The sequence below is a fragment of the Tympanuchus pallidicinctus genome, unplaced genomic scaffold (assembly GCF_026119805.1).
Source record: "Tympanuchus pallidicinctus isolate F22 unplaced genomic scaffold, pur_lepc_1.0 scaffold4, whole genome shotgun sequence".
NCBI lineage: Eukaryota > Metazoa > Chordata > Aves > Galliformes > Phasianidae > Tympanuchus > Tympanuchus pallidicinctus.
The window spans coordinates 4662582-4689555 of record NW_026294758.1 but is presented as its reverse complement, the minus strand read 5'-3'; the positions used below and the strand labels follow the sequence as shown (position 1 = coordinate 4689555).

The following is a 26974-nucleotide window of genomic DNA, read 5'->3' as shown; positions in this document are numbered from 1 at the left end:
GATGCAGGTAATGCAATAGAAGCTGTAAATAATAGGGTTTTTTTACAACTAGTGTTGGGTAATATTATTTAGAGTGAAAAATGGTGCCTCTTAGGTCACACTTCAGATTGCCTGACAGTGTCATCACCATGCAAGGCAGCATTTAGAAGTCTTAAAGTTTGTTTTTTAAAGCTAAGTTGGGAAGTTCTGATTATGTGGAAGTCTGAGTAGGAGCCAGTTTGTGGAAAGCTGCCTTGTTTCATGCTGCTGCTGAGAGCCCTGAACATGGAAAGCAGGCAGAATTGTGATAATGTTGTGGTCAGAAATCAGATGTAATAGTAAAACAGGCAGCATGAGTTATCCTGCTCCCCACATGGAATATTAATGAGGGCCATGAAACACATACCAGCAAAAACACTTGTACCTCAGCTCCTCAGGAACCATGACAGCCTCTGAAGATATCTGGCTGCTACTTACAGTCTTATTCTGAATGCATTGGTCATTCTCCTGGAAAGCTAAACAAATACCAGCTGAATACCAGATTTTCTTTCTTTTCTCTGAAATATGGGCAAATCCAATGCCTCTGTTTTACTTTTTTATTCTTTTTTTTCTGGATGGATATAGATGGAGATTTCTGTCTGTCTCTCTGATATATACATCTTAAAGCTCCAGAGAAGATGCCTTTTGCAAAACCACGTTGTCTAAAATGAATAGTTTTCATTTGTGATTATGTTTACCTAAGTGAAACAACCTATATGTCTCTATATAAAAATGGTGGCATTAATCTGAAAGTTAAAGTCTGATAATATTGTAATTTAGGATATGAAGCAGAAAAGTCCAAGTCCACTGGATTTATCAGCCAAAAAAATCTGGAATTTATCTCTGAGGCAAAGTAGATTTTCAGGCTTTTAGCAAACTGGACTTTTATTGGTTTTGTGTTTTTTTTTTTTTAACTTATCCACAGCTTTGTGCAGCTGACTGTGAGATAAGGTGGACCATTGGTCCTGTGGGCTAGTGGTCCAGCAACACACCCCATCAAGGGCTGTTTGAGAGGAATCTTCCTACACAGAGCTGAGGGGAGATGACAGAAACAGGCAGTGAGATCTCTTTATATTTTGTTAAATATTGGCCTCACCCTGGTGGCTCTTTACAGTGCATAATACAGTGCTGAGGATTCAAAAACAATACAGGCAAGACAGGAGTGAGTGTCATGATAGCAAAGATTTGCTGTTGCAGGTTAGGTAGGCATGATTTATAAGGGGAAGTTGGAAGGGCTAAAAGCTTTTATCAGCATCCAGGTCTAGATTAGCTCCAAAGTCTGCGATGAGTCACATTTTGCATTAGACATCAGCTTGCTTGCTCTTTTCCCCTCTCAGTGTGCTGTCATGAGCTTGGTGCTCTAACCCCAGTACAATCTCAGTCGTCTTCTCCATGTTCCTCACTGTTGATCTTGCCCTGAATTTTCACCGCTGCACTGATTTTATTCTGTTTCTTATATGTGGTGGTGTTGTTTGTGTTTTATTGACACAGAAAACGGAAGGCTGGATTCTACCACTTTTAACAGCAGAGCGACAGTTTTACAGTCAGAAACCTTTCTTCAGCCTACACACCAGGGCTTGGAATCTAATGCATTGTAAATCACATCCATTACTTCCCTTTCCCCCAGCTCCTTTGTTTTGTATTTTATTTTGTGATATATTTTTTCTATACCTTTCAATTTTTAAAGAAAACCTCTGTATTTTCCATTTACAAAAGTATTATCAAATATATGCTGCTATACACACACCATACACATGCAAAGGTGAAGATCCCTACTGTTTACTGAGAAAGTGGCTGTGTACGGTGAAGTCCCTCCCAGTTCTTAGACCCAGTAAGGTAATTAAAACATGCTATACTGCCAAACATGATTAAACAGAATGTTGCAATTCTGCTTATCATCTGCCAAAGCATATTGAAATCCAGCAATTTAATAGTAAAGAATAATTACGTAAAGCTAATTGAGCCACCGAACTTTGCATTGGGCTTGTATCTGAACTCATGGTGGTATAAATTAGAACTGCACCTGATAAAGAGCAAATTGTAGTTAGAGTTCCTGGTGGATGCAAGCAGATTCTGTAATGTTCATTATGTGACACTAACATCATTGGAAAGTGACTTAAATGGAAGGCAATGGCAAGAAGTTTGGCCATAAATAAAATACTCAAAAGCGTGAAAGAACTGAGAAAATGTCTAGGCAATAACAGCCTCTGAGGATTTTTGGCATGCAGGCATTTCAGGTGTCAGTCTGGATAATCCAGAATGCAGCAGCGGACAGCACAGACCACTGAAAGCTTCCCCCTGGTACTGGAGCTCACCACTACTTGCCTGCAACCAGTAGCCCTTTCCTGTGTGATGATGAAATACACATTCAACATCCTCCTGCCAGGCAAATGGGGTCTGGGTCCCAGTGTTTGGCCCTGCAGTAGGGAGAAAAGGCACTCTGTGTGTGTGTGTACAGGTCAAGCTTTGCTGTTTGCTTACAGAAGAGTGATATTTATACAGAACCTTCGGAGAACTGGAAAAGGCCTCTCTTGTGTACACGCACAGGCAGAAATACCTAGATGAGTAAGAAATACAGAGAGCACACATTCTGTCAGATTTCTCTTTTGCACACTGTCAATCCCATTGCATCCAAGAATCACAGCTTGAGTGCTGTCATTCAGTCGTGCTCTAATGAACTGAGATGCCAAGATTTACCGATGGGTAAGTGGTGAGGTGGAATTACAAGGTGGAAATCCCATGCATGTGTTGAGGTCAAATGTTTGATAATTATCATCAGATAGTAATGAAGTCTAGTCTGTGAAAGAAGAGATTAGAGTGAGAACCATTGATCAGGAGCTCCATTTTTCCCAGTAGCAGCAGAAAAGCATGACTGTCAGCCCACACTAGGAAAGAAGAAAGACTAAATTCTACACTCTGCAGAATTACTGCATAGTTACCCTCTGGGTTATGAGTGTGCACACGCTGCCCCCACCTCCTCCCTTCCCTCTTTATAAATATATCTTTTTGAATGCATGATAGAACACAACAAGGAGCTAATGGAGAGACTAGGGCGCTAGTGAAGACTGACACATAGCTAATGGCTGTTAACCCAAGACCAGAAATGGGGAAGAAACAAGTGAAGCTGTGAACCAGGAAGAGCTGGAAGAAAAACAAATAAGTGAAGAATATTTGTCAAGGGACAAGCTGAATTTGAATGCAGATTCCTTCCCAATGGGAGCTGCAACCAACTGAAGAGTTGTTCTTTCAACTCCCTTAAATATATTTTTCTGATGGATTCTGCTGACATGTACCAACAGCCATCAGTGTTTACAGCTTTGGTTCAAGTTATTGTTCAGTAAATAATACCACATTTCAACCCACGCCATGTGGAGGTACTTTGTTCCCTGAGCCCTGCTGCTGTGCACAGTGGCTGCACGGATGCTGTAGTGAGCAGCTCAGGATGCCTGAAGGGAAAGAGCGCATCGGAGAAGGAAGTAGATTTTTATTTATATGTCATTCTCGTGTTTTAAAAAGTAGTCCCATTTTCAGTGTGCTTCTCTGGTACATGCCCTCACCGCCCTGGCAATCTCCAGAGCAGAGCAGCAGTGTTTTGGAAGGTGCGTGGGGCTGGCAGGACTCTGTTGAGCCTTGGAGGTGAGGGCTGGCTTTTAGCACTGCAGCTTCACACTAGTGACTAGTACATGGAGTTTGGGGATATACTCAGTCAATACGTTTCATAAGCTGATGTGGTAGGAAGAGTAGCTGAAACTATAGGCTGTTGTATTAGTGCTGTGTATGATGCTTCGATACTTGCTGGAATATTTTCCCTTTTCCCTTCCCCATTCTGTGCAGTATTGTCATTTATGTCACTGCTTGTTGTGTGTTTTAAAGGACTTCTGTGTGATGCACTTTACACTGTAAATAAAGTTGCACCCTGTTTAGTACATAGATAGAGGCAACATTGCTTTTATTTTTTTATTTTTTTTTCTAATCACTGAAGTGCCTACCTACCCCTTGGGGTCTGCTGGTGGAGCACGCATGTTAGGGAGATGGGGCTCCACTCAGGGGAAGAGATGAAATAATTGGCAGTAATCTCAGAGGAATGTGCTGCTGCGTTATTCCACATCCTCAGATAAAAATGCTGTAAGCACTTCATTTTTCAGATTCCTTCTGCCGTTAGAATGCATTTTGAAACCTGTAATGGCCAAATTTATCCTTGGCTTAAACAGATGCATTGAAACCTACCACATGCACAGCTTTCTAGAGATGGAACTTGTTTTATTCTGCACTAGGACTAGAATTTTTAAAGCTATGGAGCTTTCTGTACTCAGAGGCAGTAGGGGTTAAAAGTGTAGCATGACAAAGAAAACTGACTCAAATACCACCCTTCCAAGAAGGAGCATGTATAACAAAGCAGTCAAAAGATGGAGGGTGTGGGCTTTTGCAGGGAATGGTAGTAAGCCTTTCTGTGTTTCAACAAACTGGCTTAAGTGGAGATCTCAGAATGCCAAAGCCATGTTTGAAAGCCTTCCCCTAAGCAGCAGCCCAGAAGATGGCATGAGGTTGCAGAGTGCTGCTAGTGAAGCCCTGAAATCTGATGTGTGTCTGACAGAAAAGAGGCAAATTTGCATGCAGCAATATTCATCCATATACTGTTCATAATAGTGACAACAGGCTGTCACTGCACGTGGTCTCCATCCTGAGAATACAGAGGGCACCCCTACTGGAAAGGAAGAGTGGTAGGAGTGGGTCTCTTTCTCTGCAGTGAGACTGAAGATACACTGCTGAAGGGAGTGTGCTGATGGTGGATCCATCCTGATCCCAGGAGTAAAGTGGGAAAGGTGCCGTCATTGCCTCTGGTCCCACAGGGATCCTTGAATGCCAGCAGATGTTGCTGTGAGGAGCTGTGCTGTCACCTGAAGACTGGTTCAAGCAGTGGTCTCTCTGCAGCTTGGTACTGGCACAGTTTGAGCACCTCGGGCTCATCCTACGGCGGCTCATATCCTCACTGCAGAGAGATCCCTGCTGCTATTACCGCACTGCAGATGCTTTTCTGGGAGAGCAGACCCTGGCTGTGAGTTCCCAGCAGCAAGAGCAAGGTGCTGCTGTACCCAGAGGCATATGTGGAAGATGCAGCACTGCTATTGATCTCTTTCCTGCGGTCATGCATGGAGAGCAGAGGACTTCACATATCTATCCCATTTACCACAACCTCCTCTCCAGGGGCTGCGTTTCTCTTACCCTAGCTGACATGCTGAAAGGGCCTGCAATCATCATGGTGCTTACAGCTCTCAGTTCAGGCCAGGCCTGCCGGCAAGAAGCATCACTGCCTCATCCTGACACAGCCTGTGCATGAGGTCTGCTGGGAAGCCTTAGAGCTCTTGCCTGCTATGGCAGCTGCGTCACTGCACCTGAGCCAGGTCAGCTCTTCCAGAGACAGAGAAGCACAACAGCTAAAAGCATGCGAGAGTTAAGCTTGTGTTTTTGGAGCATGGGTTAAAGCAGAGGAGAGAACACAGCCTTGTCAAAACCCACTTCACAGCCTGATGGGGACACAAATGTAAAAGGACACAATAGAAACACAGAATCACAGAACCACAGAATGGTTGGGTTGAAAGGGACCTCAGAGCCCCCCGAAGCTCCTGCCATGGGAGCGCTGCCGGCCAGCAGGTCAGGTTGGAACAGAGCCCATCCAACCTAGCCTGCACTGCCTGCAGGGATGGGCACCCACAGCTTCTCTGGGCAGCCGTGCCACGGCCTCAACCGCCCTCTGAGTGAAAAATTTCTTTCTAACATCTCACCCAAGTTTCCACTTGTTAGTTTAAAGCCACTCCCCCTTGTCCTGTTATTATCAAACTGAGTACAAAGTTGTTTTCCCTCCTGCTTATAAGTTCCCCTCAAATAATGAAAGGCTAGAATGAGTTCTCCCCAGAGCTTTCTCCAAGCTAAACAAGCCCAGATCCCTCAACTTTTCTTCACAGGAGAAGTGCTCCAGCCTTTTCAACATCACCTGGGAAACCAGGGGCAGCCAAATGGGTACAGTAAGAATGGAAACATCAATGCAGTTACCATGCTACAAGAACTTCCATGTAGAAAGCTGTTGTAAAGCCATTAAGGGTGCTTAAACGTGGCTAAAAAGAATTTAAGCATTTTTCCAGACTGGAGCTTTCATCTTGGGATTGCAGTAAGCATAAAGAGCTGCAGATGAGCAATGTCTACCTAGAGCCTGGCTTGCCATAAGGATGGAGGCGTTGTGTAAAGCCAGCTGCCTGGTCAGGTATTGCAAGTCTTGGTGTCTGGTCTGGTTTTTTTAAATAACTTGGTTAATAGTCTGGGATGAGGGATAAACAGCTCATTAATTAAGCCTGCTGCTAATGAGCAGGGAGGTGCTGCGAGTACCTGTAGGAGCAAATTACACAAAGAGAGTAATCACATTCAGGGGAAATGACATGAAATTAAAGATAGGAAGGACAAGTGGGTGCTTCCCAAGCAAAAATCCTGCAGTGACAGTGCCCCCAGGGAGGGAGGGAAAGGGCACACCATACCCTGGCCACTGCCACTGCCACACACACCAATGCAAACTGAGGGCCAGGGTCCTGAGATGGCAGTGCTACCAAGGAAGATAAGCACAGCTAATGGAGCAGGCCAGGCTTTTCTGTGGTTCTGTGATTCCCTCAAGTCTGTTTTCAAAAAGCTCCTGCTTTTTTTCTGGGCTACTCAGGGGTGTTAATGAGAAGATGTGAAAACAATGGAGGGAAAGAATGCAGACAGTCTGCCTAGGGACACCTGGCTCAGGCCCCACTGACACTGAAACTTTGAGAAGAAAGAGGATGGGAAATGGGAGCTGTGCCCTTCCACCTGCATTTCTAGGGCAATAACTGCACCTTAGTGTAACGAAGATGAGAACCGAAAGGCCAGGAAGCCCTGGATGAATCTTATGACCTCCCCAAAAGCTATGCCCATGCTCCACCGTGGTGGTGTTGCAGCACCTTGCATCAGCCCGTTGCTGGCAGCTTTGGGCAGGCGCTGGTGACACCACATCCCCAGGGCAGCGGGCATAAATACCCTGTGTCCCCAGAGAGGAGAGGACAAAATGGAGACAGTGAGACTGGGCTGGTTGCAATGCCCAGAATGGAGTTTCTAGGAGCTTTGCTGGGTAAGACGCTGCTCTGGGAGCTTTTCCCAAAGGGCTTTGGCTCCAGTGCCAGTGAGGTGGTTTTGCATTCTGCTGCTGGTTCTTCTGTAGGACAGGCTGCTCTCCACGCACTCGCTGCTCTTCCTCCTAGTTATGCTCTGGGGCAAAGGAGCTATTCTGGACAGTGAGAAAAGCAATGCAAACTGCTGCAGCCTGTCCAGCAGAGCCAGGGGAGGACAGTCCAGCTTCCCTGTGCTGTGCTGCAAAGGAAACTCATCAGAAGCCACCTCGCACCTTGTGCCAGGAATGGAAAGGCAAGATATGTGTTTGCTGCCTCCTTCCTCATTCACACATGCGGTTGCAGGAAGGGCCTGGATTTGTTCCTGATTGCTTTAATCGTAATTGCATGGAAACATGGGAAGGGGCGGGGAGGCAGGGTGGCCCTCCTCCTGGGGCCCCACTCTGGTTGGGGGTTCTGGGGACGCAGCACTCTCGGGGCCCCTCGCAGTTGTGAACCATCAGCACTGAATGCAATGAGTAACCCACTTGAGCCGTGCTTTGGGGAGCCTCTGGGAGATGCTGGGAAGCCTTGGAAGCTCTGAGCCAAGCAGAAAATAAACAGGAAGAGCTTACTTTTTTTTTTAAATTGAATTTCTTTATGGAAATTGCACTTGCTACAAGCAGCAGCAAACTGGCCTCATCTTGGCACACTCATTACCCCTAGAACAGCACAGGAAGTGCAGCTTTAGGGGCCCCAAAATAGGAGCACCACTTGCTTGTTCCCTTCCTGTGGTCGTACTCTATGCTACTCATGATTTGCAAAATGAATTTGCATGAAGGTGCAGGTTGCAAACACACTCTCCCCGTGTTTCCCTTACACCTGCCTGGGGGAGGGTGAGCAGCTGGGATAGGAAGCAGTGTTCTTAGTCCCACTCTCCCAGAAAATCTCTGATTGAGAGGCAGAGATTGAAGATTGGGCAGTGCTCCCCAGTGCAGGAATCTTGTGGCCATGTCCAAGTTGCACTGGGCAGCTGCCTGCAAGAGCTCCTCAGAAGCTCTCAGCTGAGTTTCCAACTGCTGATTGTGAGGCAAAAAAGCAAAAAAGCAAAGCATTGGATGTGTTGCATCTGATAAATAACCCTGTGCCTCATTTTAAAAATCTGTTTGCATCACACTGCATTTTGTTTTAGAGCCACTCATCCTTGTGAAGAAATGCTTTTGAAATGCCAAGAAAATCCACCTCCTCTGCCGCCTGGGCCTCCAATTCCAGCAAGCTGTTGCTGCTGCTCATCAACACTGTGCTGTTGATGAGATTTTTGGAAAACATTACAATGCATGCTTCACAGTTAAAGCAACATTCACAATTAAAGCAGCATTCACAGAGCTGTGTGCTTGAACTGAGATCCACAAGCAGAAGCCCCCTTTGTGCTCAGCAACCCTCTGCAGAGGGCTCTGTTTATTTAGGAGGCACATTCTGAACCTGCAGCAGGCACAGATCAGCCTCTGCTTTCTGAGACACTGACCAGCAGTAAGAAAAACTGCAGAGGCTTATTTAAACCTGGCAACAAGGATTTAATATGAGCAAAAGGCTCTGCTCAGAAGCACGCACAGTAGGAGCACACACACTTGTCCAAAACCTGTTCAGCTATAGTAATAAACCCAGAGATTCTCAGAACTTGTTGTTCCGCACATAAAGGCACTGCTTCGTTGTCTTGTGCCTATAAAGCAGGGTAAGATGACCCAGGCTTACAAAGGAATTTGGCACTGAGGGATGATAGCTGTATTATTGCGCTGGCTGGAAACATTCAGATAACTGCATGAAAACACAGCACTTGTGTGGCTGGAGTGATGTGCCTTTTGTGCACCATCAAGTGTTTTCAGAGTTAGAGGAAGGTGAGATTTGTGCAGAATACGAAGGGGAGAGTTCTCAGAACAGCAAAGCATTTGGTGCGTGCCCTGGACTGCGGTCACGGGAGGTTTTGGTGTCTTGGAAGCAACAAGAACCAGGATGTGGGGAAGAAACTTCAGCTCCTGGCAGGCCTGCACACAGCGCTGGGGGATTCAGGCTCCACTTGTGCCTCACCACACAGGGGTTTGCTGCCCCTGACCCACATGCTGGGTGTGTAGCATCAAAACCTCTGAATAATGTATTATTGACCCAGCAGGGGAAGAAGAAAGTAACAAAGAGGTTGTGGGGGAGGCAGCTTTGAAGGAAGAAAAACCATCTCACTGTGGATGAGGACCACTTTGTGATGCTAAATAGTAGTGGGCTGCAATTCTGAGAAAACTGGTCATTCAGGCATAGAGTCAGCCCTCTTGGAGTTTCCTGAGTGTGAGCAAAAGTACCCAGGAGAGTTACTAAGCAGGAAGAAAACAGCACTCTTCTGCTGAGTCAGGATGATGCAAAGGTGCTGAAAAGGAGCAAACACTCCCACTTCTGAGTAACCCGATAACATCACATACCTTGACTATCTCTTCAGTCCGCTGATAGCAAATGGCTTCAATTAGCAAAATCCTCCGCAGTTGTGCTGATCCCTCCTCACAATGCACTGCATTTGCACCTCCTCCACTTTGTGTGCACCGCTCAGAGTTTGGCAGGGGGTGAAGACCTGCACGCCTTGTGGCCAGACTGCAGCCCTTTATTCGGGGCAGGGTACTGTGCTGGGGTGGCACTGTGCCATGCCTGATATCATTTCACCGAGCATGGAAGGCACAGTGGTATCCTGGAGAGCATCAGGGCTGCATCAGCACTGATATGGGTTTCTGTGCTCTGTGTACAGTGTGGAGTGGATGTGGCAGGACTTGGAACATCCCAGCCCACAGCACAGGCATCTTCCAGGCAGATGTTAAGAACTGATACATCACAGAATGGCAGAGGCTACAGGGACCTCTGGGTCCCTCTGCTTCAACCTCCGCTCCAGCACAGCCTAGTGTCATCTCCAAGGATAGAGACTGAAATAACTGCCTTTAGGCTCAGAGTCTCTAATGGGTGTTTTTCCTTTGAAATACAACAACAAGGTGTCAGCAGAGCTCTTACAGCAACGCCCAGAGTGGAAATGCCTTCCACAAACCACATCCCTCTGGTAGGCCTGGTTGCACTGTTTGCTTGCCCTTACGGAGCAAAGGATGTAAAAAAAAGGTTTTAGATTTGAGGAAAGAGGGTCAGAGAGAAAATATGAACATTTTCAATAAAATATGCAGTGCTGGTTTTACTCCTCACCAAAGTACAGCAGGGGATGAAGTGCAGGGAGCATTTTCCTTCACTGCCCACCACCCTGCTCTGGAGGACCAGTCTGTCCCTATCCCCTGGAGGGGATCAGGAGAGGGGTGTGCAGCCCCCATGGCAAGTTTTGCCACAAGTCCAGGGAGGAGCCCCCAGCGTGAGCAGTGTGTTTCAAGGCACTGTGGCTGCCCTGGGACAGAGCATCCACCACACTCAGCACATTCCCTTGAGCCTGCACGGCTGCAGAAGAGGCATGGTGATCAGGCAGGGAGACAACAAATGCTAGCTGATTGCTCTGGCCATAGCAGATCCATTTATTCCATTTACTCCACAACTCCAATGTCAGTTTGTCAATAGTTAAGTGATGGAAAATGGGTTTTGTAATCTTTTATTTATAACATTGGACAACACTGTGTCTCAAGCATAAAAAACGAATAACTCAGTCCTCTCCCCTGACTGCAGGAATGTGATATACCACCAGCTCTCTCAGAGACTGCAGGAGGCCCCCACTGTGGCCAGACCCACAAGCAAACTTGTTTCTGCTTATTATACTTAGCAACTTGGAGCATAAAGTGAGTGGGTGAAAAATGAGGAATTTCAATGGGCATCTAATCTTCCCCTTTATAGAATCATAGAATTGCTCTATGGTTGGAGGTAAAGGTTGGAAAAGACCTTAAAGATGATTGAGTCCAACCACAGAAGGTTGGGCCTTCTGACTTGGAGGACTTTCCTGAAGTCTGTCCTTCCAGCAATGGAATCTAATGCAGCAGAAGTTAAACTGTTCTTGGGTTTGATTCTGGCAAGAAGACCTCAGATACACAGAATCATAGAATCATGGGGTCATAGAATCATAGAATGGCCTGGGTTGAAAAGGACCACAATGATCATCTAATTTCAAACCCCCTGCTGTGTGCAGGTTGCCAACCACTGGACCAGGCTGCCCAGAGCCACATCCAGCCTGGCTTTGAATGCCTCCAGGGATTCATTCATTCACTGGAACGAGTGTCCCGTTTCAAATATACAGAATTATCCACGCAATCAGGCTTGTTGGAAATACGTTCTGGGCATTAAATGCAGTTCTTATTTCACATCTCTTTTTTACACCAAAGTTAGGCACCAGTGTGTAGAGATCATTTCTGATACAGCTAACAGAAAATTAATGAGTGTGGGTTTTCAATGTGATCCCGCAATATTTTTGGCAGTCCTCCCCTTTTGTTTATTGGTAACATGCAGCTTGCAGCAATTGAACAGGCAGCACTAACAAAGCAACTACACAGCCCCTGGGTTTCCCGTGGTTTTCCCAGCAGCTTGCTCCTCCTGCCTCTTCAGGAGGAAGACCAGTGGCCAGCCAGCATGGATAGAGACCAGAGGTCCTGCTGGAACCATCAGCTTCACGCTGAGTTCATTCTGTGGGTGACATCTCTGGCCTGGTGGCAGTGCTGGGCCCTCTTGTCCTCAGCTGGCAGCATCCGTGTCAGGTCAGAGCACCTGAGGCCTGTTAATAAATGTCACATTTCTCAGAAGATTCTCATAACTCATTCCTGGTGTTGCCAGGAAAATAATTACGTGGCAATAAACTAGGACTGTTTGGCTCCTGCTAATTAGGCACAAAGGTGGTACGCATTAACTCTGCAGGCAGAACATGTGATGCACATAGGTCTCCAACGAACGCTATTTTTAATTTGTGTGTGTGTGTGGAGGCTTGGTTTCCGGAGGTAGGCTGTTTGCTGTCTACAGGAAAGGAAGGCAAGGTCCATTTTTTTGTTTCCCTGCCTCTCTGCCAGGCATGTGATACTACCAGAGCTTAGAATCATGGAGTATCCTGAGTTGGAAGGGACCCACAAGGATCATGGAGTCCAGTGTGGCCCCACAAGGGACCACCTTCATGTCAAATGTCATGTCAGCTCAGGACAAAGGTCTGAGCCCCATGGCAGGGATGCCTGAGATGGCTGGTGGGCAAGGCAGGCTGGAGGGTAGTCTTTCCATCCTGGGGCTCTGGCTGCGTGGCTCACCAGCCTTTCTGCCACTACATGAATCACAGCTGCCTCTGAGCACATGGAGCAAGCACGTGAGTAGGTGCATGCCTTATCAGGCAGTTAGTGATGTCTCTTCCTCTCTGCTTCAGGGCACCCTAGCGGAAGACAAGTGCTCAGCTTGTTTTTATCCAGGTAGTGATTTAGACTGCCCTGGTTTCCAAGCACGTTTTTATAGATACCTTTATGGAGACAAAGGTATTCCAGAATGTGCTGGATCTCCTCCCACCCTTTTCTTTGCTCTAAGATTAGTTATGTGAGACTTTCACAGTTAGACAGTGCATAATTTGGACATGCAAAAATGTCTTTGCTTTGAAAACTGTCAGCTGGAGTGCTTCTGCAATGGAAACACCAACTCTACCACAATTGCTTGTGCATCAGGAGTATCACAAGAGTTAACTATATCAGAGGCCAACATGAACCTAACCAAAAAGCATGCCACTGCAGCTGGCCCAGAGGCTCCATGCATCTTTGGCGTAGATCATCTCAGTAGAGGGTACTTCAAGGACCCAAAGGGTGTTGGTGCGCTTTTGGTATAGCTGCCATGCAGATCAAGGACATGAAGCAAGTGTCTACCTTGCCTGATCTCTGAGAGAAGCCTTCTGTTGTGGGATTGCTAAGAGCAGAAGGATAGCAGGTGCCAATTGCTACTACAGTGGTGCACTGGCAGCAATACCGCAGCAACAGAGACTCCCTAATTCCCATTCATCAGCTGATGTGCCAACTGGAGAACCAAGGAGCAATCAGCAAGACTCACTTTCCCTTCAATAATTCCATATGACCACTGCAAAAGTTCAATAGAGATGGGAGGCTGACGGAGAACTATTTTGGCATGAATTAAGTCACATCACCCCTAAGCACTGCTGTGCCAGACATGCTAGAACTCCAATATCAACTGGAGTCAAAGGCAGCCAAGTGGAATGCCACAGCTGACATCGTTAATGCCTTTTTCTCAATCCCTCTGGCAGCAAAGTGCAGGCCACAGTTCACTTTTTCTTGGAGGGGCATCCAGAACACCTGGAATCGACTTCCTCAGGGGTGAAAACACCACCCTGCCATTTGTCATGTGCTAATCCAGACTGCACTTGAAGAGGGGGAAGCTCCTGAACACCTGCAATGCATTGATGACGTTATTGTGTGGGGCAACAGAGCAGAAGTTTTTGAGGAAGGGAAGGAAATAATTCAAATCCTTCTAAAAACCTGTTTTGCCGTGATCCAAAGTAAGGTCAAGGGACCTGCACAGGAAATCCAGTTCTTAGGGATGAAATAGCAAGATGGACATCGTCATATCCCCATGGACGTGATCAATAAAATAACTGCTACGTTTCCACCCACTAGCAAAAAGGAAACACATGCTTTCTTAGGTATTGTGGGTTTCTGGAAAATGCATACTCTGGATTACTCTGCATTACTCTGGAGTCTGACTGTAAACCCTTCTCTATCAAGTGACCCAAAAGAGCAATTTCACATGAGGCTCTGAGCAACAACAGCCTCTGAACAAATGAAACACGAGACAGCTTATGCAGTGCTTGGGCTACTCCAGACAGAACAAGATGTAAAAAACATGCTGTACATTGCAGCCAGGGAGAACAGCACCACATGGAGCCTCCAGCAGAAAGCATCGGGGGAGACTTGGTCAATCCCAAGAGTTTTGCAGTCAAGGATACACAGGCCTGCTACTCCAACTGAAAAAAAGAGATACTGGCAGCACATGAAAAGATCCAAGCTGTTTTGGAAGTAGTTGGTGTTGAAGCATAGCTCCTTTTGAGCACCCTGACTAACTGTGCTGGGCTGGATGTCCCCCTCCACATATCATGCTGTTGATGCTACGTGAAGTAAGTGGGTGGCACTGATCACACAGTAGGATCACGTAGGGAACCCCAGTCATCCAGGAATCTTAGAAGTGATTGTGGACTGTCTCAAAGACAAAGATTCTGGAGTATCACCAGATGAGGTGGTGATACAAGCTAAGGAGGCTCCACAAACATAAACTACTAGAAAATGAGAAGAAATACACTCTGTTCACTGATGGGTCCTGTCACACTGTGAGAAAGCACTGAAGCTGGAAGGCTGCTGCATGGACTCCCACATGATGAGTTGCAGAAGTGGCTGAAGGAAAAGGTGAATCAAGCCAATATTCAGAAATGAAGGCAATCCAGCTGGCTTTAGACATTGGTGAACAAGAAAAGTGACCAATGCTTTACCTCTACACTGACTGCTGAATGGCTGTAAATGCCCTATGGGGGTGGTTACAGCAATGGAAGCAGAACAACTGGCAGCACAGAGGCAAACTCACTGGGGCCTCTGCGCTGTGGAAAAACACTGCTGCCCTGGGTAGAGAACATGGTTGTAAAGGTACATCATCACACCCACTAGGAGCTCAGGTGGACCTGGCAACGTAAGAGTGAACTAGTTCTAGCTTGGTGGGCCCATGATGCCTCAGACCATCAAGGAAGCAACACTTAGATGGCCTTAGGATTGAGGAGTGGACTTAACTATGGATGCTGTTGCACAAGTTACTCATGAATGTGAAACATGCACTGCAATTAAGCAAGCCAAGTGGATAAAGCCTCTTTGGTATGGAGGATAGTGCCTGAAACCTGGCAGGTGGATTATACCACACTCCCACAAACGCCATGGCAAGCATCATATGCTTGCAGTGGTAGAAGGAATCATTAGATGCCATGTCCTGTGCCCCATGCCACTAGAAGGACTGCACTATCCTGGGCCTTGAAAAGCAAGTCTTATGGCAACATGACATCCCAGAAAGAACTGAGTCAGAAAACGGGGCTCATTTCCAAAATAGCCTCATAACTACCTAGGCCAAAGAGCGTGGCATTGAAGTGAGTATATCACATCCCCTATCATGCACAGCCTCTGAAAAAAACGAGCGATACAGTGGATGGTTAAAGACTACACTGAGAGCAATAGGTGCTGGGACACTCAGGCACTGGGACACACATTTAGCAAAAGACAGCTGGTTAGTCAACACTCAAGGATCTGCCTATTGAACTGGTCCTGCCCAGTCAGACCTCCACCATACCATAGAAGGGGATAAAGTCACAGTGGTGCACAGAAAAACAGAACAACAACAAAAAAACATGCTGGGCAAGACAGTGTGGGTCATTCCTGCCTTGGGCAAAGGCAAGCCTATTCGTGGAACTGCTTTTGCTCAGGGACCTGGGCACATGTGGTGGGTAATGCAAAAAGACAGGGATGTCTGTTACGTACCTCAAGGTGATTTGGTGCTGGGTGAGAACAGTCAATAATTTAAATAGCGTTAAATTGCTACATAATACCGCGTGTCATCACTACTATGGTTCTTATATACCTTGTTAGCAGTATTACAGTAAGAATTACCCAGGTTAAAGAAGAACGAACTCTGATGGAACCCGAACTAGCCTCTGTATGCAGTAACACAGTACTGTGAGTCATCCCTCCTGTGCTGAAGGACTGCTATGACACATGAAGCTTGAAGTTATGAACTAGATGAATACCACGAACAATTCAAATGGATGGCTGACAGACCACAGAAAAAATATGTGTGTATATGTATTAAAAAAAAAAAAAAAAGATTGGGGATGGTAATTAGGATGTGTGGAAATTGAGGTACCTGAGCATTATGTAAATGGTATGGAATACAGGGTGGGTATTGTCTCAGTTTCAGCAGGGACAGCAGGGAAGAACTGTCTGGTACGATGCTATGTTTTGGTTCTAGGAAAAAAACAGCACTGATAACAAGCAGATATTTCTAGCCGCTGCTACACAGTGTTGTACAGAGCCAAGGCTATTCGCAGCAAAGGGCCCAAGAAGGAACAGAATTAGGACAGCTGACCTAAAGTGGCCTAGAGGGATATTCCGTATCATATGGCACCGTGTGGAAGGAGTTTTGAAGGGGTGGGAGTTCTTTCTTTTCTCTCCTGCTGCTCAGAGGCTAGCTAGGTGTTGGTCCTGGCCAAGGGTGAGTAATTGCTCCTGCATCACTTGCTATGTGTGTGTGTAATCATACTTACAATTCTTCCCCTTTTCTCTATCTTATTAAATAGTTTTATCTCAACCCATGAGTTTTACTTCATTGTTGTTTTGTTGTTCTTGTTGTTGTTGTTCTCTCCTCCATCCCTTTGGGAAGCGGGTGGAAGTGAGGGAACAACTGTGTGATGCTCAGCCACCTGCTGGTTAAACCACAACACTGGGGCACCATACGGAGATACAAGAGATGCCACACTTACTTCTTTCCATCTATGAAGATAACCCAAAGCTGAGTATTCACTCTGTGTTCCTGAGGCAGCTGTTCCCCATGGAGAGCACTGTGCCACCCCTCTGAACTTAGGGGCCCTGGGATTGAATTCACCTCTGCGGTGGAAAGGGATTATGGGCAGGTCTCTGACTTCTGCATGCAAACCACACTGGACTGTGTTAAACCACCCATGCCAGGTCAAAGTCCCTGTCTTGCCCTGTACATTGTGCAGAAGGAATGTGCAGTTTGTACCGTGCACCAGTTTGTAATTTGGATGGGATGCAGAAATGAAGAGCTAGACCTCTATTACCACCCATTGCTCCTCACATGAGGCTCCTTGCAAATGGCACTGGGCAAAAAATCATCCGCCTTGCAGATCAGACATGATGTTAGGACAATGAACAATCGGAGCCAGAGAGGCAGATAATGGAACTGCATGAGCTGGTCTCTGCCACATGTGGATTTTTGTGTTCTATTATCAAGCTTTCAAAAAGCAGTTAAGCACGACTGCATCTTGAAACTTGCCTGCATCACTTTGCAAAGCATCCAGGTTGAGTACAGATCCTGCATGCTGCTTTTGGCACAGAACACCAAAGTGAGTGGGCTGCTGCAGAACCCTGCATACATCACTCATGGGACATGAATTGAGATGGCACAAAGGAGACGTGGTTGCAGCTGGGCAGAGCTGCCGGCCCAGGGATGATCCAGCCGACTTCCTGGAAGCGTGTGGCTGATTCCTGGGAAGAACAGTGCGTGGCAGTGCTCTCCTCCTCCCTTTGTTATTCTTCAGCAGCTTCTCCTCTGTCTTTCAACCAGATGTGCTCTGCCAAGTGTTCAAGAGAGGCTGGGTGATTGGGTCTGTCACCAGCGAGAGCAGAGCTCTGCGTGCACTGTGCGAGCAGCTGGCAGACACCCAGCACGCCCATCTAATTATTAAATATTTATTGCACCTTTAATGGGTCAGTTACAACAGAAGAATGCTCCCAAGGAGCAGGCTGCAAGGAACGGGAAAGTACAATTAAAAGCTGTCACAGCCAGATGAAATGCAGCACAGTAATGCACTGCAGATGACCCGGCCCTCCTGCAATAAAATGTGGTGCAGCTGTTGCTGCAGGCACCGCCTCCAGCAGCTTCTTCCCTTCGGCAGCCATCGGCACCACTGCTTAATGCTGGACATGGCCAGCCCTCTGTGACACAGCCAAGCTTGTATCTGCTGTGAAACTCTCCCTTCTGCTGCACCATGTGATTCTCACAGTGTCCTCTGGACACAACGTCCAGCACCAGCTAGAACCAAGATAATGCCAGTGGGTGACTGCTGGCTGACAGGCTGGGCTCGGAGGGTTATACTAATGGGGTTACATGGCAGTCAGTCACCAGTGGAGTCCTGCATTGGGTCCATTTATGGGCCAGTTCTCTTCAGTGGGTTATCAGGGAGCTGAGTGCACACTGACTGACAATGCTGAACTAGGAGGAGCCATTGGTTCCCATGCTGGAACTGGATGATCTTTGAGGTCTCTTCCACCCACGCCATTTGATGATTCCATGATCCTTCCCATTCAGGGGACTGGGAAACCCCTTTCTGCATGGCATTTCACAGGCTCCATACCTGGTACAGGGCTAGGGAGCACTGCTAATGCTCTCCATCACTTGCTCTGCTCCAACCAGCACTGTGCTGGATGAGGGACGTCCAACGGCCTGCAGCAAGGAGCAGAGCTGTTCTGCAGCACAAAGGAACAAAAAAGATAAAAATAAGTACACAGGGTGTGTTTTCTGGGTGTGTGGGGTTTTGTTTCTTTGACTCGCAGCCAGAGGACCCACATTCTTCTGCACAATTTTTATTAGGTGCTGTCATGAGACCAACTAACCTGCAGCCCTGTGAGTAACAAGCCCAGGTGTGCAAACTGCTCTCAGTGATCTAGGTGTTCACTGGCAGTTCTGAGCACCAGACACTCATGTGCCCAGTACCACCTCTGTGCTACAGGGACACAAGGCACAAGGAACAGGCAGACAAAGGGGACACGTGAAAATGGGGGATGTGTGGACGTGGGACACACAGACATTAGGGATAAGTGAACATGGGGGAGGCATAGCTGCGATGGACATATGAGACATGCAGGACAGGCAGACAGAGGACAAGTGGGCACGAGACACATGGACAAGAAGGACAGGTGATCACAAAGGACACACAGAGATGAAGGGCATGCAGACATGGGGACAGGTGTGCACAGAAATTTCATGGACGCAAGAGACAGGCAGACGGGGGGCATATGAGGGACAGATAGACACAAGGGAAGGAGCAGACACACGGGCATGAGAGACGTAAGAGACACACAAACACTGGGGAGAGGTAGAGGAGGGGGATGCGTGGACACGACAGACAGGCAGACAGACACACAGATAAGGACAGGCAGATACGGGGGACGGGCAGACAGGGGATAAACACACGGACATGGGGACATGCAGACACGTGGCACAGGCAGAAGGTACAGCACATGGGGGCTCTCCTGGAGGCAGCTCCTTAAGCACGGCACCTCGATGCGGGGCGGGCGTACGGATCCCAGCCGACATCTGATGGGGTTAACAGCTTTAAGGCAGGACCACCGCTTTAAGCGCAGCTGCCATGAAGCCTTCGCACCCCACCTCGAGCCCCACGCCGTCCCTGCATGCCCCCACTCCCCGCTCCTGGGGGAATGGAGGGAGGCAGAAAAAAAAAAAAAATTAAAAACGATTTAAAAACGCGATGAAGAAAAATAAATGGAAAAAGAAATAAAATAGGACGAGTCCCCCCGACACGGGTTCCCTCCCCCCGCGCTGGGTAGGAGCCTGCGCGCCACTTCCTGCTCAGCGTTACACAGCACTTTTTCTTACTGTCACACGGTTGGGCTTTTTCTTTCTTCTTTTTTTCCTTTTTTTCTCTTTCGTCCCCTCCCCCCCAGTATTTCCCATCCCCGCCCGCCCCCCTTCCCGCGCCGCGCCGCGCTGCGAGAGCACAAAAACTGCCCCCCTTCCCGCCCCCCCTTCCCGCGTCGTGACGTCACTCGCGCCATGGGCGAAGGTGGGCGTGGCCAAGACGCGGGGGCGAGGCATGGTAATAGGATGACCGTATGGCGCATGCGCAGTGCTGCGCCTTGCGGCATTGGCTATATAAGTGCGGGGCCGGGGCGGCGGCGGCAGAGCCGTGAGGAGTCTGTGAGGCCGCCGTGCGTTGATCGGCGTGACAGCGGAGAGAGCAGAGGCGTGCCGGACGCGCGTGCGCGGGGACGAGGCCGTCAGCCGCCTTTTTGCCTTGCAGCTAAGGAGCCGCCGCCATGGTGAAGAGCGTGGGCAGCCTGGTGAGCCCGCGGGCCGGCCCGCGTCGGGCACGGTGGCCGCGCTGAGAAGCGAGGGAGCGAGGGAGCGAGGGGGGGCTTTGCGTCGAGGGCAGGGCCGGCAGCGCGTGGCTGCGCTCCTTTGTGCGAGTTCAGCCCGAGAGCCGCGATCCGTTCGAGTCTCCTCCCGCCTCGCTGAGGGAGGGGCGGCTCCGCTTCTGCTGCAGGTGGCAGCTTGGGAAGCCGGGTCTGTAGGGCTGTGCTGGCCGCTCTGGTTAAACAGCAAACACCGACTCTTGCAGTGACCCTTGGCAGTCAGCTGATGGCCAGGCTAAGCGCAGTCCGGGGGCAGCTCGGTACGTGCGTATAGCTGAGGTCTTCTATTAAAGCCGTCTCCACTGTGCTGAGAGCAGTGGCTTTCTTGCGGCGTGGGTTTGTAGCCTCCATTTTGGGGTACTGGCGGGTGCTGGGAGTCCCTGCTGCACTGGAACCCTTGCCACCTGTTTTCTCTCACCCGGCCCTTGGAAACTGAAACCTAACAGCACATTGCTCGTCTTGTCCTCCAGCATAACGGTGCGTGCAAAGCAAGGCCCTCCGTGGGCTCAGGGAGGCACCAGCTGGATATCTGAAAGCTTTTCAGAGGCTTTTCCCCTCAGAAGTGTGAAGGAAAAAAAAAATGCTGATAAAGCTGTGAGATCCTCTAGTAATTGTGGCAGTGTGGACTTGCAGGGGGAGGTATCCCTTCTGTTAATAAAGGTATTTCTATATGAAGCTTATTGATCCGTAGTCATTGCAGAAGACTAGAAGTCAGAAAGGTCAGGCAGATCTCTTGCCACTGCTGGCTTCCTTACTTTAGGGATATTTGTTCTCTGAGAAAAATGCCAGTACGATGCACCTTTGCTGGATCTCTCAGGGATAACGCAGTTGGACCCTGTGTCTCTTCTCAGGCTGCCCACAGCAATTTTAGCTCGTTCTAGGGATGACTCACAGGGTAACGCCTGGCTGCAGCTGGAGAGCAGTGCTCAGATCCAGGTCTCCAGTGGTGTATGGTTTGTGATCAGCTGGAAGTGCCATGTTCTCCCACTTTGCCCTTGTTTTGTGCAATACTGTCCTGAGATATGTAGTCATTTGACCAGTACATCCCAGGGATGGACTTCCTCTTGCAGGATACAGCAGTTACAGGAAGTAAGGGTAAGGAAGGTGGTCTAGTTGGCAGGTGTGGAAGGTAGAATTAGTATTAATGTCTGTTACAATGCGGACGTGTGAGAATATATGCCAAAAATCGGGGATTTGGAGGAGGGGATGAATGAGGCTAAGAACCTTACGGTTTTAAGTAACTGCTGGGAGCAGATAGCATGGACTGTTGTATGTATTAGTATTGAACTTTGCTGGAGACAGCATTGTTCTTTAGAGATTGGGATGCGGGAGTACATGCTACATTAGGACAGCAGCAGAGAAAATGTTGGAGAGAAAAAAGTTCTGCACCCACCCCTCAGACTGAGAGCGGGTGGTATGGGTTGTTGATCTCATAGGGGATAGGCTGAGTGTCTACCCATGGTGTGAGGAGGAGCTCAGCGTATGAAGGCTGCATGTCTGAGGACAGCTGCATCAGGAGGTTGAGACATGTACAATGGGAAGCTGGGGTGCCAGACATATTTGGAGTTACAGCATGTTATGAAGAGTTGCCTATCTGCTGGACCTGCACCCTTTGCTTGCTCTGCCTGAGATACTTGTCTGTTTTCTAGCATGCAAATATTTCTTGCCTTCAGTGACTTATAATTCTGCTAAAACGTTTGCTCTTTGAGAATGGGGGCACATAAGGAGCTCTAAAATGCAAAGCATGGTATCCAGGAATGTCTCTTGTAACAAAGCGTGACAGAGATTTCTCTGTTAACCTGAAATGTTGGTTGTTACTGGCATAGTCTGTGTAGCATTGTGTTGCCTACTGAAGTTGCACTCCAATGTACTTGGCAGAGTAAATAAAATATTTATATGATGATGCTGTTGCTTTAGGAAACATGCTGTAGGGTAAGCCATGCAACATCTTGATTCTAATCATTGATTGGAAAACCCTGCAGAAGTTTGTCCTCAAATTCTGTGGAGGAAAGTCCTAGAAGAAGGTGAATATCTTCCCATCAAATTGCAGATGAGAATTGAATGTTAAGGACTCTTGGAATCACATTAAAAGTGTAACACTACTCAGTCCAGCTTACGATCTCAGCTCATGCTAACTTCCAGCTAAACCTCCACAGTTCAATGACTGAGCACTGTGGTATTTCTTAACTGAGGCATCAGAAGGCAGTGGTGGATGCTAGCACTGATGGAAGCAATTCGCAGGAGTGCATGCATCATTATCCAAATAACTTACTTTAAGTGAAGGTGCTGTGTGAAGGCTAAGGGAAAGCTAACTTGGGGGTTAGTCTTTTGCACAGTAGGGAGGGGAAATCCTTAATATTTTCAATTCTTTTTTCTTTATAGTCCGAATTCGAGGCAGAACTGAAGTCTGCTGGTGAGAAGCTTGTAGTAGTTGATTTCTCTGCCACATGGTGTGGACCATGCAAAATGATCAAGCCATTTTTCCATGTAAGTAGCCTTTGTTCTTCACAGTGACTGTACATATGCACAAATACTTCTGTGCAACTTGCCAGTAATATGGAGCAAACCTCCTTTGTCTGTGGGGTGGACAGTATTTTCTTGAAGGAGAAATTTTAGAAGTATATGATTGCTAACTATTGAATAAAATACTTGGATACACAGCAGGGAACTGACTGTTGCATTTTGGCTGTCCTGATGCTCTGGTGCATGAATCTGTAGGGACCTAGCTGATGCATTCCCCTCAAGAACTGGCAACAGTGGAGTTGAAACAATGTGTGTACACTGACTCTGATTATTAAAACTGTATTCAGATAAACTGTAGTACCTTTCTGGGGTGAGGGGGAGGCTATAAGGGAAGGAAAGGCCTTTTCCTTCTGCTTAGGTGCTTCAGCAGACTCTTCCAGGGGATGGAGCTGAAAATTAATTTCTGGTCAGTAAAGTAGCTGCTTTAAGGTAACATGTCATGTCTCACAGCACCGATTTCTACAAACACCTTTTTAAGCATTTCCTGGAGCAGTAACTACATAACTTCGTTTTTCATTCCAGAGTTTGTGTGACAAGTTTGGTGATGTGGTGTTCATTGAAATTGATGTGGATGATGCCCAGGTAAGGTCCGAGGGTAGTGCTGGGGGGGGGCAGTAGCTTGGCAGAGCCACAGAAGTGGCAATGAGTGTCCTTGCATTCACGGAAACAAAATTAGGTGGTTGCTAGGTACCTATGCAGGGAAGAATGAACTTCTAGAGAAAATCAAAAGAATGAACTGCTTTAGTTATCTAATCCCTATGGCATGCATGAGGTAACTTGGGAACACTGGTGCTCTGTGTGTTGGGAGGGAGTCTCAAAGGCCTTAATCTGTTTTGATGCAATCTTCCCTAAAACTAATAGCTCACAAGTACAAGACGGTCTGATCTCACCGCTGCCCTTGGCATTGTTTCCTCTTTCATAATTTGAATCAAGTGTAATAAGATGTCTGCTCTACAGCAGTTTCAGCAATGTGGAATGAGTACTTGAACAATTTCAACCTGAAATTGTTCATTGCTGAAGTGCTTTTGAGCACTCTCCAAGCACAGTGTGGATGCAGTAAACATGTGCTCCTATTATTGTATGAATTAGATGCTGAAGGGAGGATCTCTTAGGCTTGTTTCAGGAAGACGTTAATATTGAGCTGTCTTCGCAGGGCTGGACTAGAAGAGATGCTTTTGCTTCATTTTTAACAGTAATGACTTTGTCCAACTTCCTAATCAAAATGAAATCATGGGTTCTAAATTATGATGTCCTTCAGACATGCACAGCTGAATACTGTTTTTCTTCTCTTACAGGATGTTGCTACACACTGTGATGTGAAGTGCATGCCAACATTCCAGTTCTACAAGAATGGAAAGAAGGTAGGCTTTTTTTTTTAATGGAGCTTATTTTCCTGGAAGAGGCAGGCTAGGCCACAGTGCCTGCTTTCTCTTAATAATGTATCTGGGTCACAGCTGGCATTGGGACACCTCTGAGAGCAATCAAATTAATCTTAGTGCTACTGCAAATGTAACATAGACCAGCTGCTAACTGATGAAGCAAGCTCTATTAATTAGACCTAGTGAACTAAGTCTTGCAAGTCAGTCTTATGGGTGGATCTTCATGAGGAATTAGTGGCGTTAAGCGTACAGGACTCTTAATGTTCTGCTTTTACTGATCTCAGTTAGCATTCATTCTCTGCATTGCAGGTCATGTTCAAGCAGAGACATGACTATATGTGTAGAATTACCCCCTGACATCAGTCTCTAATCTGAATATACTCACATCTGAAACCACTGCTTGAGTGTTTTCACATAGGCTATAAAACTTATGGAGGGAGCCCATGTATGTTGCAGGACTGAACGGAGCCCCTTTGCACTGCCTGCCGTGATGGATAGATGGGATACAAGAGCAGTCTCAGTGGCAGTTTGCTCCAAGCAGTCCTCTCAGAGCTTGATAGAAAAGGGTCCAGAGCAATCCAATGTGGCTTTCAGTTACCACTGCTAGGAGGTGACCTCCATAATCCCTTTAAACTGTACTTTTCAGTCCTACACACCACTGAATCAGGATCAGTTCATTTTTCGCTTCTTTGTGTGTGTGTGTGTGTGTGTGTAGAGCTCTGAGCATGGTGGTCTGAAAGGGATTCTCAAGATGCCAGCACTGATTTATTTGCTCCTCATTCAAAAGAAACTGAATCTCTACGAAATATTTCTCACTTTGAGGCTGAAGAGATCCTAGTGGTTGTGGAATGAAACCTGTATTTCTGCATGTTATGCAACTAGATGTTATGTAGCATTGAGTACAGCTCTTCTGAAAACTGTTCTTTTTGCAGGTGCAGGAATTCTCTGGGGCCAATAAGGAGAAGCTGGAAGAGACCATTAAAAGTCTAATCTAATCTCCAGCCACGGAGGCATCGGAGCACGTCTGGGGATCGGCTAACTCATAGCCCATAACTTTTCTACTTTAAAAAAATTCAACCATTTAACCTATCCTCTGTGGTGTCACTATCCTCTGATCAATGTAAATGAGTACAATAAAATGTAAATTCTTCACTTTCGGTTATTGCCTGATGGTTTGAATGAAAATGCAAGCAAGTTGCTAATGTCTCTGACATGATCTATTTTGCTGTGTTAAAGGAATGCTGTCTGGATGCAAGTGCTCTTGTCAAATGCAAAAATCTAATACCAGGTTGTTGCTGAGAATGGAAAGTTAAGTATTGGAAAGGGCAGCAATAATAATTGCTGTAGAAGTCTGACACCTTACTTGCCTGGCAGCCAGCCACTAGCCTATTATCTGAAAAGCAGCACTATAGCTTGCAGTTGAGCTGCAGGAGGGTGAGCTTGGAGCTGTAGAAAACGGGGTTGCTTGTAAGGATGAGTTCTCAAAATCCAAGCTTCATATTAGACTTACAAAACCAGTAGTAATTTCTAAAATATCTGAACATTGTGTGAATTTGCCACAAAATTGCAGAAAGGGAGGAGATGGAAGTGCTGCTTCCTTCCCTTTCAGTTTTGCTTTGCCATTGCTGTACAGTCTGGTTCTGTTAGTAGCAATATGTAGTCTCTGGGTTGGGCTGCTTTGTTCCACAGGCAGTAATCTAAAGCAGCAAAACAGTGTTTTGAGCCTGAGATGAATTTGCTTGTGTTCTTGTTTTTGCTTAACTCTGCTATTGTATTATTGGATCATACTGGATACATTTTGTCTACTGAACTGGACTCTGAAGTCCTCCAGCCCTGTGTCAGGTTATCTAAATAAACATTTATCTGCCAGTTTCCTCATGCTCTTTAACTGCTGTTCCTTCTCCACCAGCTCAGAATGGTTTTCTTGCTGGCCTACGTGTTGTCTCTTGGTAAGCGTTCAGTAAATAACAAAGCAGGGCTGTAGCAGCAGCTAACACCTAATGCAGTGATTTGGAGCTAGAGCTCCAATGAGCTTTGCTGCTTATTTTCCATCGTTGATGGGAAAAGTGAGACAGACTTCCTGCTGTATCTGTAGGCAAAGTGGAGTGAGTCTGGTAAGCAACTCATATGTGACTCAGTTTTACACTCATATCACAAGCATATGTGACTTTCCTAGCTCATAAGGAAGGCTGGGAGACCTTCAGCAGACTGCTGTGTATTTAACCTCTATTTAAAAACAGATTTTTCCAATTCCAAGAAGCATCCACACATTTCTCAGCTGAGGAGAAGTCATCAGGAATTTTGGATGTAAGCTTTGCTTATACAATAAGGGCATGCGAGATGTTTTCTGTACTGCTCTGACTCTTTGACTAACAGCAGTGCCATGTGTTAAAAGATGATTCATAGGTAAGTGGGAAACCACTATACAAAGTGGTTCCATAGATAAACTTGTGAGGAGGAAATAATATGGTACTGGAGAAGAACATGCTATTACGATCACCATATCTGCTAACAAGCATTGCTTTTAAGAGCAGTTCTCAGGTAGCCTGTTTATTTCCTGTGGGCAATAGTTGGAAGTGAGAGAGAGAAGAGAGAATCATCTTAAGAATCCCTGAATGGAAGTTAGGCAAAATTCAGCAAGAACTTCATCCTTAAGGAATAAGGAAGCAACTGAGATCTGCAGTATCTCTGCTGAGATTAGGCAAGACCAGGTAGTTAGTTACATGCTAGAAAGGGGGAAAACTGCAAATTCAGATAGGAATGAGGGAAGGCATCAAGGAAGGCAGCAGTATCTTGTGCTCAAATGGGTGCAAAGTAGTTCTTGCAGCAAGACTTCTGCTTTCTGTGCTACAGTATCTTCTGTTTCTGAGAATTGGCATGCAAGCGCAAGAACTTGCTTAGCCTGGCTTGAAAGCAATTCTTAAAGCCATCTCTAAGAAATATGCAGCGAAGAACTTTGTGTGTCAGGTACCCTTTCCTTTTAAAGGAAATGCCAAGTATATTCCCTTCTAAATGCCTTGTTTGAAGTTTGTTCTTCTCA

General features: G+C 46.8%; 2 protein-coding genes across 2 annotated transcripts in view; both read left to right on the top strand.

The window, feature by feature from the left end:
- SVEP1 (sushi, von Willebrand factor type A, EGF and pentraxin domain containing 1) overlaps nt 1–3948 on the top strand; it is a 123001-nt gene extending 119053 nt beyond the window's left edge. Inside the window, exon 50 of the mRNA XM_052700792.1 lies at nt 1510–3948. Within this exon, the coding sequence (XP_052556752.1) occupies nt 1510–1540 (31 nt within the window). The 3' untranslated portion in view covers nt 1541–3948. The remainder of the gene's footprint in view (nt 1–1509) is intronic.
- Nucleotides 3949–19790: 15842 nt separating this feature from the next.
- LOC128089727 (thioredoxin) lies at nt 19791–25086 on the top strand. Its single transcript, XM_052701406.1, has 5 exons — nt 19791–19960; nt 22415–22519; nt 23078–23137; nt 23851–23916; nt 24867–25086. Exons 1-5 carry the CDS (start codon nt 19937–19939, stop codon nt 24927–24929), a joined length of 318 nt encoding a protein of 105 aa, XP_052557366.1. The 5' UTR covers nt 19791–19936; the 3' UTR covers nt 24930–25086.
- Nucleotides 25087–26974: the final 1888 nt, after the last annotated feature.

Bases quoted from the DNA above. Each gene is read 5' to 3' on its own strand.
- LOC128089727 (XM_052701406.1), top strand. From the start codon at position 19,937: ATGGTGAAGAGCGTGGGCAGCCTG. The intron at 22,520-23,077 runs GTAAGTAGCCTT...TTTTCATTCCAG, and splicing joins TGATCAAGCCATTTTTCCAT to AGTTTGTGTGACAAGTTTGG. The intron at 23,917-24,866 runs GTAGGCTTTTTT...TTCTTTTTGCAG, and splicing joins TCTACAAGAATGGAAAGAAG to GTGCAGGAATTCTCTGGGGC.